At 45.4% G+C, this 16,905-nt stretch overlaps 1 protein-coding gene across 2 annotated transcripts in view; it reads left to right on the top strand.

Moving 5' to 3' along the window:
* Nucleotides 1-16,905, top strand: part of NCSTN (nicastrin) — a 184,300-nt gene that overhangs the window by 46,675 nt on the left and 120,720 nt on the right. Inside the window, exons 7-8 of one of the 2 annotated variants that reach the window (XM_069217917.1) lie at nt 8,677-8,783; nt 11,994-12,146. In XM_069217917.1, coding sequence (XP_069074018.1) covers nt 8,677-8,783; nt 11,994-12,146 — 260 coding nt within the window. Of the gene's footprint in view, nt 1-8,673; nt 8,784-11,993; nt 12,147-16,905 lie in introns of both variants that reach the window. The other variant, XM_069217916.1, reaches the window with a different exon arrangement.

Below are 16,905 nucleotides of genomic sequence, written 5' to 3'. Positions count from 1 at the left end.
TTGTTTGCACTGTTTTCTAAGACTATACTGCATATTTTTGGTATTGTGTACATATAACTTGTGTATAATTGCTATCCTCATACTGAGGGTACTCACTGAGATACTTTGGCATATTGTCATAAAAATAAAGTACCTTTATTTTTAGTATATCTGTGTATTGTGTTTTCTTATGATATTGTGCAAGTGACACTAGTGGTACTGTAGTAGCTTCACACGTCTCCTAGTTCAGCCTAAGCTGCTCTGCTAAGCTACCATTATCTATCAGCCTAAGCTGCTAGACACCCTATACACTAATAAGGGATAACTGGGCCTGGTGCTAGGTGCAAGTACCCCTTGGTACCCACTATAAGCCAGTCCAGCCTCCTACAGGTATTTCACCCAAGTTTCCCAGGAGCTGCTTGCTCATTATCTTTTGCATCAAGGGTGTAGGAAGGGTACACTATTTAGATAGTACAGGAGACCCTTATTGTTTGAAAGGGGTTAAACTAATAACCCTCAATGCTCTCTTTTATTGTAGTGTGGACAGCTTATCAGAGGGCAGTGCTAAGCATTTGTTGAAACCACAGTGTCAATAAATGAGACACACACTTAAGAAGAAACTCAAGACCAATTTTAGAAAAATAACACTTTTTAATATTATTTTTAGACACTAAGGGCCACATGTAGCAACTTTCAGATTTGCGACCCGCAAATTGCGAGTCAGAGCGACTCGCAATTTGCGAGTCACAAATCCGAATGTTGGATGGTGTTCCTGACACCATCTGTGATTCGCAATGGGGTCGCAAATGCCCACCTCATGAATAATCATGAGGTGGGTCGCAATTTGCGACCCCCTTGCAAATGGCGGCCCTCACATGGATGGTGGCCTGCTGCGGACAGCAGACCACCATGTCTGTGACTGCTTTTCAATAAAGCAGTTTTTTTGTTGTTTTTTTCTTTTTTGTAATCCAACCCTTTTTCCGCAAAACAGGGGTTTTTGCATTGCAGTGTGCTTTTTGCACGTCCTTCGCTGTTTGTGACGTGCAAAAAGCTTGCTACATGTGGCCCTTGAATGTTCAGAATTAGGTAAATACTGTTTGCAATATTTCTCTGCACAGTGATGTAAGTAAAACTTTAAAATGTGTTTTTACGTGGTAATGCTTTCAATGGAAAAAAGAATATGTGCTGCATACGGACGTTTGCAAAGATACTTCAGGAGTACCCTTTAGGTCTTAAAATGCTAGGGAGTCAAGGTCACGAGAACCACCAGCAGTTCGGTTTTATCTGCCCTGGGGTGTCCGGGTGCAGAGGTGCTGGACAGGTTGGGTGCTTTGTGCACTCTACTATTGGCGCAGGGGTTGGGGAGCAACTAGAAACAGGCGGCAGGGGAGAACTTGGGGACAAGTCTGGGAGCTCTCAATGGGGGGCTCAGTTCATGAGGGTTCTGGGAGCAAGTGGGCACAGTCGATTGTCGTGGTCCCGGGCTGGAAAGCTCGGGTGCATAGGGTTTTGATCTGCCAGTCCTGTGCATTGAAGGCACTCATGGGTCTTAGCTAGACCTGCTGAGGGGGCAGAAAAACAAACGGGGCCACTCTCATGGTCATTCTCGTGGTTCTGTTGTCCCATGGTGGTCAGGCCGTCTTAGAGTGGTGGTGTCTGGTCCAGAAAAAAAAAAAGCCTTGGTGCTTGCAAATGCTCCGTTCCCCTGGATATTGGTGTAGTGCGACTCCTGGTAGGCTTGGTGTCTCCAGACTTGGTGGGGAGATGGGTCTGTTCTCCTAGAGCATGCTGACGTCCTCCTGAGTGACTGCTGTGATGGTAGACCCTGTGGTCAGCAGATTGGTGGACCGGGCATTGGTGTCGGTGCCTGCATGTTGCATGGAAGTGGCTTCTTCACTCCAAGGGGATGCTGACAGGTTGGGGAAGTGCTGGCAGCCCTCCAAGGTTTTTGGAAGATGCACAGCTGCAGGACGACTTTGGTCTGGGTGATTGTCAGGACAGAAGCAATTAGGCAGGTTTTGGTGCCCAAATTCTACATCGGGTACATAGTTTTCAGGCTGCTCGTCTCTTCTTTGTCCTTCTACTTTAGTCAGTTAAATCTAAGTTCCTCATGTTAGAGGGTCACCTAAATACTTAATTTAGGGGTGCTTGGGGTAATGTAGGGTAGTAGCCAATGGGCTACTTACCCCTGGGGTGACCACACCCCTATATATGACCGCTTCCTGTGGGGGAGTGGGCACAACAGTGTCCTAATTTCACCAAAAACAAAATGATGGACCCTTTCCTTTGTGAGGAAATCAGGTTGCCTCCTTAGGGGTGACACTAGCCTGGTAGTGCAAATCACCTCCTTTCACAGCTAATTTCCCTCCTGTTCTGGTGCCAAATGGGCCTCAGGGCGGGGTGGCATTCCTAAGTTCTGGAGGAAGCCAGGGTTGCGTATCAAAGGGTGGTAGAGCCTTTGAAGCCTCCAGCCCAGATATTCTGATTTACTAGCCATCCTGCTGAAGGAACTGATAATACCATCCTCCAGAGCAGACCTCTGAGAGCACTGGCATCCATCTACAGGGGGTCAGAAACCTGTCTGTGTGGTAGACTGGCCAATACCAGTCAGCCAGCACACTAATAGTCTGGTAAGTTTGAGGGGGCACCTCTAAGGTGCCCTCTGGATGCACACCATAATAAATTGAATACTGGCATCAATATGGATTTATTAAGACAAGGTGTTTGATACTACACATCATAGGTTTCAGAAGCATTATGCAGTTAAATAACTTATAATTACCAGTGCCCAGTATATACCTTAAGATAGCTTCCCTGTTAAATTGTAACATCTAGTAATCAAACTAGACTTCACAGGGGCATATCTGCTCATGCAGACATGTCCTCACATAAAATATAATGCACCCTGCCTTAGGGCTCTAAGGCCTACTGTAGAGGAGTGACTTGCATGTATTAGATGCAGTAAGTGGTGTGGACATGGCCCACAATGAGTGTGCCATGTCATGTTTTCACTCTAGGCTTGCACCATGACACACTGTCTGCTACAGCAGGCTGTGTGCAATCTGTATGGAGGTTCTTTAGGATGGCACAAATCATGCTGCAGCTCTTAGGGATCCTCTTTAGTACCCAGGCCCTAGGTACCAGGGCCACCATTTACTAGGGACTTAGAGAGTTACTAAATAGTGTGCCAAGGGTACACAATTGGACCTATTACCTTTTTTTAAGGAAAGAGTACTGGAACTGGGGACCTGGTTGGCATGAACCTAGTGCACCTTCAGTCAAAAAACCTCAGTACCAGTGGCAAACAGTGGGGGTGACCATGTGACAAGGGACACTTTCCTACAAAGGGTTGCTGGTTTCTTAGTTAAATCCCAGGTGGTTTGATGGTAGTCATTGATAAGTAATCTATTAACGGAACACAAACCCTTCAAGGATACACCTTTGAATTTTTTTTAAATTGAAACTTGAAGACTTAACAATTAGCAAGTGTTGCATCCTTCAACGTAAGTTTTCAATGTAGCACTCTAGTATAGGTTCGATGTATGTAAATGATCTGTTTGCACCAGTGTGCATCAAGCACCTATGCATATGGATCACACTGAAGTTGGAAGTAGTTGTATTAGGATCATTTGACTACCTACTAAAGCAGCTCTGCACCTTAAATTGTCATGCATTGATCATAATACAGTATCCTGGGCAGAGCAGAATGCTATACTTTGAAGCACAGTTTTTTCAAATTTCGTTATTAAAATGGTAATTGTTGGCAAATAAAACGTGCAAATATCCGTTCTGTAGATGATGGAAATATTGCATGTTCTACACTTATGCAAAACAGGTTGTTTGTTGATCATACTTTAATCATGACAAACAGCTTAAGTGTGTGTTGTGAGGTTTACATAGATCTTGCAAATTCACCCTTAACACCTTGGCCTACATTTAGTGTATGCATTTCTGCAGCTCTGCTTTCCCGAAAGAGTAAATTGACTCATGCCAGTAAATATCTGTGCCCTTATAACTTTTTAGCAACAGCAGCTTTCCACTGTTCCTTTTCTTTTTCTGGATCCTCACACAGGCAATATTACGTACTGTCATTTGTTCTTAACAGCATTTTACTGGCATGGGGTATTCTAGTCATGTTTAGCTCCTTATTTATTGTCCTATGGTGCCTGTGTTTGGGAGGGTAATCGGGTGAGTCAGCAGGTAGCTACATAGGGGATCCCAAAAATCCTTAGGCCTAGAGCTTGGGCACAGTGTTTCCACATAGAAGTCTAGCTGGTCATTACAATATATGAGGTCAGCTAGCCATTCTTTGAATTTGGTTGCTTTTCCCCTCCCCCATCGGTGTGCAATTCTATGCTTTGCTAGCAATAGTACCTGTGCCCCAAAACTTTCTATATCAAGTTTCAGTCTGCTATGTGTATCCCAACAAAGCTAGCAGGGGGGTAAGCGTGAGGGCAGGATCTACCATATCATGTAGCTCAACCTCTCCCATTCTCCGCCTGAAGTAGCTTATTTAGGGTGTTCAGTTGCTGAGGCTCTTGCGGAAAACCAGGTGTGACTGCTTTCACGTTATGCCTCATTATGACGTACATGTGTGTATCTAGCGTGATGGCACTACTCCAGCCAACAAATTGCTCTTTCATTTTAAACAGGTCATCTGCACACAGATCTCCCCAGTGGGGGCAGTCTAGTTATCTAAAAAGTATAGGCAGGCGGCTTCATGTGTTCCAGGTAACAGAGAGTGGTATGAAAGTGGTACAGAGGGAGAGTATAGTAATGGTTTACCGGTGTGCTGTGCTAGGTTGTGCCACGCAGCGGAGGTGCATGCAACCGTTGAGTGAGTCAAATTTAGAAAATGCAGTGTAGCACATAGATAGGATGTTGGTGGCAGCGGGCTCATGTACCCCCTCTGCCCTCCCTCCACAGCTAGGGTCGGCAGATAAGGGGTGGGCTTATGCCAATGAATGGCATAGTGGACTTGTGCACATAGATAATATAATTCCAAATTCGGTGCTTCAAATCCACCTTTTGAAAAGGGGAAAAGTAAGAATGTCCCATTGTGTACGAGGTTGCTTGCCTGCCCATGCCAGCCGCATCATCTTAATGCGGAGAGCGTGAAAAAAGGAGCGACCGGGAGGGTATGGAATGTTTAAAAATACGTATAGAAGGTTAGGGAGAATTAGCATCTTTGTGAGTCCGATTCGGCCTGCCAAAGATAGAGGTAGGGATATCCATGTAGTAATGCTGTTTGTGATGTTTGATAGCGCAACACCGTAATTGGCCCTCTGTGTTTCCTCCTTACCACCACCCCCAGATATTTAAAGTCGGTGAGGCATCACTGTAGAAGAAAGTCTGGAGTGAAGGACTGCACGTTAGGTGTCAGTGGATAAATATGGTGTTTCCCCCAGTGTATCCATATACTGGACAGTTCCCCAAAATAAACTCCTCCAGCACCCTATTGAGGATTGTCTGTGGATTTTTCAGGTATGAAGGTATGTTGTCCGCACAGAACGACACAATAATGTGCCTAGAGGGTTAACTACCAGCAGGCTTCCAGTGTAGTTGTCTTAGTTTGCCAGCCAAAGGCTCCATTGCCGGCGCAAACAAAAGTGGTGACAGTGGACATCCCTGTCTTGTGCCCGTGGATATATCTATCAGGTCAGAGACTGAGCCATTAATCTGCTGTCTCGTTGTAGGGTGCGAATATAAGAGGGCTATCCATGATCAAAAAGTCACAGGGGAGCTCCATACATCTCAGCACCGCCATTAAAAAAATCACACTCAAGGGAGTAGAAGGCTTTGGTGACATCTAAAAAGCTAGCCACTACATAGAGATCTGGATCTATATCTTGCATTACTGCAAATAAGGTTCTTGGATTGTATGATGTCAGCATCCCTGGAATTAATTAAGATTGATCTGGCCTCACAAGAAATTGCATGAGCAATGATAAGTGATTGGCAAGAACTTCAGCTAATATCTTAACGTTTGCAGTTGATTAAAGATCGGGTCCTATATTAATCACATTCATCTGAGGGCTTGCAGGCTTGAGGAAGGCCAGGATCATAGCTGCTCGCATGGAGGGGGCAGCAAGCCTACTTCTTTTGATTCCTGATAGGCCTGTTTTTAAAATTGGTATCAACAACTCGGCACATGTTTTATAAAGGTCAGCTGGGAGACCAACAGGTCCAGGGGCCTTTCTAGACAGCAGCTGCATAATCGCATCACCTATCCCGTCTTCCATAAAGGCCTCGGCGAGAAAGTGGCGGTGCGCATCACTGATCCAGTCCTACTTCCTCATTTAGGAATTTAGCGCTGTCTATCTGCTTCTCCCTGCGAGAGCCACAAAGTCTCTTGTAGAATTGTGTAAAGGTGTGCAGCATATCTATTGAGTCGCTACATATGTGCCCCTCCAGCGCCATCACTCCTAGTATCTCTCATTAGCCAATGGTAGTGTCTGAGTCATAGTGGCTAAAGTATGACCCGGTCTTTCCGCTTTTCCATATGCTCAAGCCGTAGGATATTTGCCACAGTAGAGACGCGCTCTCTCTGCAGCTTCCTGATATTCTGACAGAGTAGCCTTAAGTTCAGCAAGTGTAGTGGGGACAGCATGGGTGCTCTGAAGGCACTCAAGTTGTTTAAGTTCAGCCTCTTGTCTAGACATATCTGAGCGTTGAGCATGCGGTACTCTGCAGCTCTTCGCAATGCAAAATCCTCGTATTATGACTTTAAGCACTTCCCATGCAGGGCTTATTGATGAGACCGAATCTGCATTTCTGCTTAGAAAGTCTGCAATTTCCTGCCTCATTTCCTTCTAGAAGGATGTTTCGAGGAGGATTGTAAGGGTGAGCCTCTAGGCTGTCAAACCCCCAGTTCTGCTAAGCAAGTGCAGCACCAGCAGAACAAGAGAGTGTTCTGAATACGTTCTCGCAAGGTGTCACACTTCGTTAATCTATGGCCCATCCCTATGGAAATAAGCCAGTTGCCTATTCGTGACCAGCTAATATGGACTCCTGAGTAATAGGTGCCCTCTCGAGTAGTAGGGTTAACTCCCCGCCAAGCATCAATTAAATAGTTTTCCTCCATGATATCCGCAAAGTGTCTGGCTGCTGCACTATGCACTGCGTGGACACAGCACAATCTATCTCTCTCCGTATTTAATGCTAGATTGAAGCCCCAGCGTATTAAGCTAGGACCTATATCCACAGTCAACCCCCATAATATGTCAAAGAAGGCATGGTCATCGGTGTTTGGACCGTAGAAGTTGGCTATGACAAGGGCTAGGGAGCTAAGGACAGCACAGCAATTGATATTGTGTACACCACCGTGACCATTTCAAACCATGTCTGATATAACGTAACATAAAAACTTCCCCAAATCCCTCCGCCTCCAACCCTGGCGGCCCAAACCCGCCAGGCATTTACAATTGCTCCCAGGAGTGCAGAAGCGTGAGTTCTCAGAGATCTCATTGAAGGAACCGTGACATATAACACAAGTATCCATCAAAAAGGGATCCCCTTTAGTTCTCCTCAGAGCAGCAGCGTCTCATACACCCTAGTAACACGTCAACTGCAAAGCAGGGGGAATTATCAGCAGTGGTGTTTAAAATAGCAATGTCGTTGCAGTGATTGTATTGCTAGCATGGGGCAGCAAAAGGCGCAGCATCACATATAGCGGACATTAATGCACGGTTTAGGCGGCCGCACAGGCCGCGCCAGAGATCGGGCTAATTAGGCTCATCTGCAGATCGGACATCCAATACACCCATCACAGAAACTAGTCATGCCTTTGCCCGACATTGGAGCAGGTAAAAGCAAGATGAGTGTTAAAACCACTAAGCCCCAACCCCCACCCCATGCCCAATCACTGCTGCCCCAGCATGTCGTTGATCCAGCACTTGCGCTGCCCGCTACCTGTACTTAAGACTGCTTGTTGGTTTGTGACGTATCCAGGAAAGATAACTCTAGGAAGCAAGCCGCTTCTTCGTCATGTCACATCAATCAGCAGTCGGCACAGTCCGCCTCAGGCGATGTCGGGTACCGGCTTTGTTGTGTCCTCTATCTTAGGTTGTTCATCAGCTCCACAGCCTCTCAGATTTTCTCTGCCATCCAGGGATGTGATGTGTCAAATACCCACAGATGTTTGCGAACCTGTTTATATATCAGGCCGGTATTTGTTACATGTTGTATTTTCAAAATGCCAGTGAGTATGTTTTTTTTTTTCCCCAGAAACAGCAGGAGGCTCACTAATGTGCGGTTCCTCCCCCCCCACCTTTACATATATTGAACTGTCTCATCACATGATCAGAAGATGTCTTATTCTTCCTTTATGGCTACCTCTGTTGCTGGGCTATTTATTTTGAAAAAATGTTTTTTATTCTATATGACGGTTGCTGGTGTTTGAGAAAATTTTATATAAATCTAAGAATTATGAAAACAAATACCAAAAGGACATGAGCTCTAATGGACTCACATTGATTGCCTTGACTCTGAGAGGGGATATTGCCGGGTTAAAACTTTAAAATGTCTGTATATCACTAATGAATCTGTATCAGAGTGATACATTCTATTTAATGCACATATCTTTTTTATTTTGTACACCTTTTGTGTTTGGGAAAAACACTGCTTTTTTAATGCATCATGTGATTTATTTGCATGTGTGACGGAGAAACCGTTAGATTAACATCTCTTCCCCAGAAGCTGTCTGCGACCCCCTTGGTGACTATAATGTTTGGAGTACATTGAAACCTGTCAATATCTCAGGTCAGCTGGATCCGGATGAAAAGGTTGTGGTAGTCGCCACTCGTGTAAGTATCTGCCCTTGAATAAAAATGTGCTTCCATATGTGCTTTCATCAAAAGCTTCTACTACTATAGTCTTGACAAAAAAAAGATAAAATAAATCATTGCAACATTCCGTTAGGGCTTTTGTGTGTTGCATTCAATTGAAAAGAATCTGGTATCTATTTAAGGTGTAGGTCTGCACACAAACTAAAATCTGTAGTTTTGAAATCTTTCACAAACGATCTAAACATTCACCACACTCGCCTACATACACCCCTCGCATGCTGCCCCTGATCAAGGGGTTTTGCTCCGAAATTGAGGCATAATTAGAGGCTCTGTGTATACAAATACACACACTAGTCCTATAGTGACATTGCAAGCCCTCTAAGGACCACATCAGGCTTACGTATTAAAAACTCAGTGCTTTGAGAAAAGTACATTTGAATATTTTGTGGAAATAGTCCACTAGTTTAATACTAATCCTATAAGAATCTTTAAATATCACCAGTTTTGGGACTGCCATGATGCTTCCGTTCACAAATTAGATATTAAGATCCACTGGTTCAGTAGTCTCCTGTTGAATTCCATGGCTGCCACATTTTCCATGTTCCTTCACAAATAAGGTGACACAATAGCAAATCATCACCCCTACTCCACTGGTACTAATATACTAGGCAAAGTCTTTTTGCCCACTTTTTACACATATTACACTAACTGTTTATAAATACAAATTACAGCAGTATTTTGTTTTATATCACACTGCTGAGAAACCAGCAGTGGGATATTGAGGGTGTGGGCTTAGAAGTGATAGTCCACCTAGAGGGTTATTCACAAGGTGAGTGACATGATGAGCAGTTCTTTCTGCCAGCATAATTGGGCTGAGCTTTTCACTGGTGTCATCCCATTATACAGAGTGACACTTGAGTAATGAATTGGGTAGGTCGGTGTATGAACAGACTTAGCTTATATTGCAGTTGCACTTATACTTGCATGTTCCATCGTTGCTAAGCAATTGAAAGATATGAGGGCTCTGTGATTTGCTCATTGGAGGAAGATTTGGTGGAAGTCTAGTTAATTGAAACATACTTGCAAGAATCCTTCAGTTAAGCATGCATGGCTGACATTTGATCCAAGTATGTTTTAGGGGAATGGCAACAATGTCCTGTCCGGCATGGAAGTGCCACCCTCCTAGGAATGGGTGACTAAAAGCATGTGTTAACTATCTTCGGTCACACCATACAGCATATCGCACATTTTTTTTCTCTTTACTTTTTTTCTTTGCTGCTTTGTTGGTAGTCTCTTCACTAGTGAGTAGTGTGAATATGTGATACTGATTTGTATGACACTCAGGTTTTCTTATTTATCATGTATGTGATACATGCTATTCTAGGATTTCAGTGTCATAGGCCTCGGAACTGTTAAAACAGAGGTGATTGCCTCTAAGTTTCTGTGATTTAATTTGTTTTAGAAAGGCCCATCCTTGACTGTAAAGTGACACTGCATTCAGTTATAATATTCTGAGCCTTGGCTTTAAATTATTATTATAAGATGAGTGTTCTTGGTGAATATTTGAATACCATTGGTTTCTAGTTTGATAACAACGTGAAATACCCTAAGCAAGGGCTACATTTTGTTGGTTATCATCATACAAGTTTATTTTCCATTGCAAGTTAAATTCGAATGTGCGTGAGGGTTTTATCAGCTGCTAAGGAACATTGTCCTACAGATGTTACTGATTTGTTCATTAATCTGCCTAAAGTGGATGTATGATCATCATTCCCGCAGGCAAAATTAAAGATATTCCTTAGCTTAGCATGAAGCCTGCAAGTCCACACAGACAATTTGAACACTTTGCTTAAGCCCTGTAGCTCAGTTCTACTGCCCTTAGTAATCACATCGATGGGTCTAATCTCATTGAGATCATCCTCAGAATTGGGCTAAATGGATGTAAGATTTAGACGGCCAAAGCAATCGGAGATCCCTTCTGCTGTGGCTTACCCAGTTTGTTTTCGACCTTACAACTTCTCCTTTATTGAGAGTAAAGGACAAACACCTCAATATCACTGTCACTGGTTTCACATAACTGTTTTGGGATATATATGCTCTGTTGGACCTACACCCATTTCTGTTTTCAAATCTTCTCTCCCTTTGCTATATTTAGCTTTCTAGCCGGAATGTGTGGTAACTATTGAATATTTGGCTCCAAATTCCTATTTGACTGCTCAGTTATGGACTGATTGGATAAATTAGAGGAGGAGGTGGACATCTTAAAAGTGGGCCCAATATCTCTGTGCCAAAGATACTTTTTTGCAAGGTTGGAGGCACTATTAATTATTAATACTACAGGAATCATAAAAACAAAAAACGAAGTATTTTCTCCAAGATTACAATTGTTCCTCTGAGGTTCCCTTCTCACAAACAAAACAAGAAAGCAGTCACTTGAATCTGGATGTTCACCAGGATCATTGCGTTGGGTGTGGGCTCGGAGGAGCTTAACATTGCCAACAAACTCATTACAAGAGATACACAAGTGTCTTCTTCTCTGAAGAAAAGACAGCACAATTTTGCTTTTTTATTTCCTCTTTAGAGGTTCTGCATTGTATGATGGTGTCTAAACGGAATGAGAGTGTAATGCTACCCTCTGATGTAAGGGCAGCAACCAGTTAATATTATTGTATGGCTCATGTACTAAACTTTCAACCGTTACTCCATAATGCAAATGCAAAATGAATACATTCAACAGCAATATCCACCCCCACTATGTCACTATGAGTATTTCTGTACCATTCTCTAATGATCTATGTGAATGTTAACACAATGAATGGGTCTCAGCCTTTGCACTGATGTGCACTGACCTTCATGGTGGCGTCCCCAGTCATAAATTCACTTAATTTTAATCTCGAGGGACCTTCCACCAAGCTCTATGCAAAGAACCCATTCTTGTTCCACTGTACAATGTATTTAATCCCATGTTTCAGAGATGGTTCTTCTGATATGGCTTCAGTAGTTGGCAGAATTAATCTCATATATTTGTTTTCGCTCCATCCAGTCATCTCGCTGAGTGCCAAATGCAGACATTTCTGCCATGGCCCATTGACGTTTTATAACCAGTTCATTATATCTGGGAAAAACTCAGCAGACGCAAATTCACGTAAATCTAGTGGTCCTGACTAAAGCTCAGTCCATCAGTTTTGGTTTACATTGTCCTAACCCAGTTTGCCTGTTTCCTTCCAGCTGGACAGCCGTTCCTTTTTCTGGGACCTGGCTCCTGCAGCAGACAGTGCTGTATCCGGGTTTGTGACTCAGCTCGCTGCTGCTGAGGCTCTCCAAAAACTACCTGACTCTCAAATGTTGCCAAGGAACATCATGTTTGTCTTCTTCCAAGGGGTAAATAAATTTACTTAAACAGTATTATTATCACTCATATTGGTGTGAAATGTAAAGGTTGATTAGTCAATAATGTAGGAAGTTGACTCTGTATGTGCTATTTCAAAGTAAGGAATAGCATGCACAGAGTCCAAGGGTTCCCCTTAGATGTAAAATAGTGGTAAAAAGAGATAATACTAATGCTCTATTTTGTGGTAGTGTGGTCGAGCAGTAGGCTTATCCAAGGAGTAGTGTTAAGCATTTGTTGTACATACACATAGACAATAAATGAGGTACACACACTCAGAGACAAATCCAGCCAATAGGTTTTGTTATAGAAAAATATCTTTTCTTAGTTTATTTTAAGAACCACAGGTTCAAATTTAACATGTAATATCTTGTTTGAAAGGTATTGCAGGTAAGTACATTAGGAACTTTGAATCATTTCAATTGCATGTATACTTTTCAAGTTATTCACAAATAGCTACTTTAAAAGTGGACACTTAGTGCAATTTTCACAGTTCCTGGGGGAGGTAAGTTTTTGTTAGTTTTACCAGGTAAGTAAGACACTTACAGGGTTCAGTTCTTGGTCCAAGGTAGCCCACCGTTGGGGGTTCAGAGCAACCCCAAAGTCACCACACCAGCAGCTCAGGGCCGGTCAGGTGCAGAGTTCAAAGTGGTGCCCAAAACGCATAGGCTAGAATGGAGAGAAGGGGGTGCCCCGGTTCCGGTCTGCTTGCAGGTAAGTACCCGCGTCTTCGGAGGGCAGACCAGGGGGGTTTTGTAGGGCACCGGGGGGGACACAAGCCCACACAGAAATTTCACCCTCAGCAGCGCGGGGGCGGCCGGGTGCAGTGCAGAAACAAGCGTCGGGTTTGCAATGTTAGTCTATGAGAGATCAACGGATCTCTTCAGCGCTGCAGGCAGGCAAGGGGGGGCTTCCTCGGGGAAACCTCCACTTGGGAGAGGGACTCCTGGGGGTCACTTCTCCAGTGAAAGTCCGGTCCTTCAGGTCCTGGGGGCTGCGGGTGCAGGGTCTTTTCCAGGCGTCGGGACTTAGGTTTCAGAGAGTCGCGGTCAGGGGAAGCCTCGGGATTCCCTCTGCAGGCGGCGCTGTGGGGGCTCAGGGGGGACAGGTTTTGGTACTCAGTCGTAGAGTAGTCCGGGGGTCCTCCCTGAGGTGTTGGTTCTCCACCAGCCGAGTCGGGGTCGCCGGGTGCAGTGTTGCAAGTCTCACGCTTCTTGCGGGGAGTTGCAGGGTTCTTTAAAGCTGCTTCTTGAGACAAAGTTGCAGTCTTTTTGGAGCAGGTCCGCTGTCCTCGGGAGTTTCTTGTCGTCGTCGAAGCAGGGCAGTCCTCAGAGGATTCAGAGGTCGCTGGTCCCTTTGGAAGGCGTCGCTGGAGCAGAGTTCTTTGGAAGGCAGGAGACAGGCCGGTGAGTTTCTGGAGCCAAGGCAGTTGTTGTCTTCTGGTCTTCCTCTGCAGGGGTTTTCAGCTGGGCAGTCCTTCTTCTTGTTGTTGCAGGAATCTAATTTTCTAGGGTTCAGGGTAGCCCTTAAATACTAAATTTAAGGGCGTGTTTAGGTCTGGGGGGTTAGTAGCCAATGGCTACTAGCCCTGAGGGTGGGTACACCCTCTTTGTGCCTCCTCCCAAGGGGAGGGGGGCACAATCCTAACCCTATTGGGGGAATCCTCCATCTGCAAGATGGAGGATTTCTAAAAGTTAGAGTCACTTCAGCTCAGGACACCTTAGGGGCTGTCCTGACTGGCCAGTGACTCCTCCTTGTTGCTTTCTTTGTTCCCTCCAACCTTGCCGCCAAAAGTGGGGGCCGTGGCTGGAGGGGGCGGGCAACTCCACTAAGCTGGAGTGCCCTGCTGGGCTGTGACAAAGGGGTGAGCCTATGAGGCTCACCGCCAGGTGTTACAGCTCCTGCCTGGGGAAGGTGTTAGCATCTCCACCCAGTGCAGGCTTTGTTACTGGCCTCAGAGTGACAAAGGCACTCTCCCCATGGGGCCAGCAACATGTCTCTAGTGTGGCAGGCTGCTGGAACTAGTCAGCCTACACAGACAGTCGGTTAAGTTTCAGGGGGCACCTCTAAGGTGCCCTCTGGGGTGTATTTTGCAATAAAATGTACACTGGCATCAGTGTGCATTTATTGTGCTGAGAAGTTTGATACCAAACTTCCCAGTTTTCAGTGTAGCCATTATGGTGCTGTGGAGTTCGTGTTTGACAGACTCCCAGACCATATACTCTTATGGCTACCCTGCACTTACAATGTCTAAGGTTTTGTTTAGACACTGTAGGGGTACCATGCTCATGCACTGGTACCCTCACCTATGGTATAGTGCACCCTGCCTTAGGGCTGTAAGGCCTGCTAGAGGGGTGTCTTACCTATACTGCATAGGCAGTGAGAGGCTGGCATGGCACCCTGAGGGGAGTGCCATGTCGACTTACTCGTTTTGTCCTCACTAGCACACACAAGCTGGCAAGCAGTGTGTCTGTGCTGAGTGAGAGGTCTCCAGGGTGGCATAAGACATGCTGCAGCCCTTAGAGACCTTCCTTGGCATCAGGGCCCTTGGTACTAGAAGTACCAGTTACAAGGGACTTATCTGGATGCCAGGGTCTGCCAATTGTGGATACAAAAGTACAGGTTAGGGAAAGAACACTGGTGCTGGGGCCTGGTTAGCAGGCCTCAGCACACTTTCAATTGTAAACATAGCATCAGCAAAGGCAAAAAGTCAGGGGTCAACCATGCCAAGGAGGCATTTCCTTACACAACCCCCCCCCCCAAACGAAAGAGGATGAGACTAACCTTTCCTAAGAGAGTCTTCATTTTCTAAGTGGAAGAACCTGGAAAGGCCATCTGCATTGGCATGGGCAGTCCCAGGTCTGTGTTCCACTATAAAGTCCATTCCCTGTAGGGAGATGGACCACCTCAACAGTTTAGGATTTTCACCTTTCATTTGCATCAGCCATTTGAGAGGTCTGTGGTCAGTTTGAACTAGGAAGTGAGTCCCAAAGAGGTATGGTCTCAGCTTCTTCAGGTACCAAACCACAGCAAAGGCCTCCCTCTCAATGGCACTCCAACGCTGCTCCCTGGGGAGTAACCTCCTGCTAATGAAAGCAACAGGCTGGTCAAGGCCATCATCATTTGTTTGGGACAAAACTGCCCCTATCCCATGTTCAGAGGCATCTGTCTGCACAATGAACTGCTTAGAATAATCTGGAGCTTTTAGATCTGGTGCTGAGCACATTGCTTGTTTCAGGGTGTCAAAGGCCTGTTGGCATTCCACAGTGCAGTTCACTTTCTTGGGCATTTTCTTGGAGGTGAGTTCAGTGAGGGCTGTCACAATGGATCCATATCCCTTCACAAACCTCCTGTAATACCCAGTCAAGCCAAGGAATGCCCTGACTTGAGTCTGGGTTTTTGGAGCTACCCAGTCCAGAATAGTCTGGATCTTGGGTTGGAGTGGCTGAACTTGGCCTCCACCTACAAGGTGTCCCAAGTAAACCACAGTTCCCTGCCCTATCTGGCATTTGGATGCCTTGATAGAGAGGCCTGCAGATTGCAGAGTCTTCAAAACCTTCTTCAGGTGGACCAGGTGATCCTGCCAGGTGGAGCTAAAGACAGCAATATCATCAAGATAAGCTGTGCTAAAGGACTCCAAGCCAGCAAGGACTTGATTCACCAACCTTTGGAAGGTGGCAGGGGCATTCTTTAAACCAAAGGGCATAACAGTACACTGATAATGCCCATCAGGTGTGGAGAATGCTGTTTTCTCTTTTGCTCCAGGTGCCATTTTTATTTGCCAGTACCCTGCTGTCAAGTCGAAGGTACTTAAGAATTTGGCAGCACCTAATTTATCTATGAGCTCATCAGCTCTGGGAATTGGATGAGCATCTGTCTTGGTGACAGAATTGAGCCCTCTGTAATCCACACAAAACCTCATCTCTTTCTTTCCATCTTTGGTGTGAGGTTTGGGGACTAAGACCACTGGGCTAGCCCAGGGGCTGTCAGAGCGCTCAATTACTTCCAATTCCAGCATCTTGTGGACTTCCACCTTGATGCTTTCCTTAACATGGTCAGACTGTCTAAAAATTTTGTTCTTGACAGGCATGCTGTCTCCTGTGTCCACATCATGGGTACACAGGTGTGTCTGACCAGGGGTTAAGGAGAAGAGTTCAGGAAACTGTTGTAGGACTCTCCTACAATCAGCTTGCTGTTGGCCAGAGAGGGTGTCTGAGTAGATCACTCCATCTACTGAGCCATCTTTTGGGTCTGATGACAGAAGATCAGGGAGAGGTTCACTCTCTGCCTCCTGATCCTCATCTGTTACCATCAACAGATTCACATCAGCCCTGTCATGGAAGAGCTTAAGGCGGTTCACATGGATCACCCTCTTGGGGCTCCTGCTTGTGCCCAGGTCCACCAGGTAGGTGACCTGACTCTTCCTTTCTAGCACTGGGTAAGGGCCACTCCATTTGTCCTGGAGTGCCCTGGGAGCCACAGGCTCCAGAACCCAGACTTTCTGCCCTGGTTGGAACTCAACCAGTGCAGCCTTTTGGTCATACCAAAACTTCTGGAGCTGTTGGCTGGCCTCAAGGTTTTTGGTTGCCTTTTCCATGTACTCTGCCATTCTAGAGCGAAGGCCAAGTACATAGTCCACTATGTCTTGTTTAGGCTCATGGAGAGGTCTCTCCCAGCCTTCTTTAACAAGAGCAAGTGGTCCCCTTACAGGATGACCAAACAGAAGTTCAAAGGGTGAGAATCCTACTCCCT

The sequence above is a fragment of the Pleurodeles waltl genome, chromosome 12 (assembly GCF_031143425.1).
Source record: "Pleurodeles waltl isolate 20211129_DDA chromosome 12, aPleWal1.hap1.20221129, whole genome shotgun sequence".
Lineage (NCBI taxonomy): Eukaryota > Metazoa > Chordata > Amphibia > Caudata > Salamandridae > Pleurodeles > Pleurodeles waltl.
This window is presented reverse-complemented; position numbering and strand designations above follow the sequence as displayed.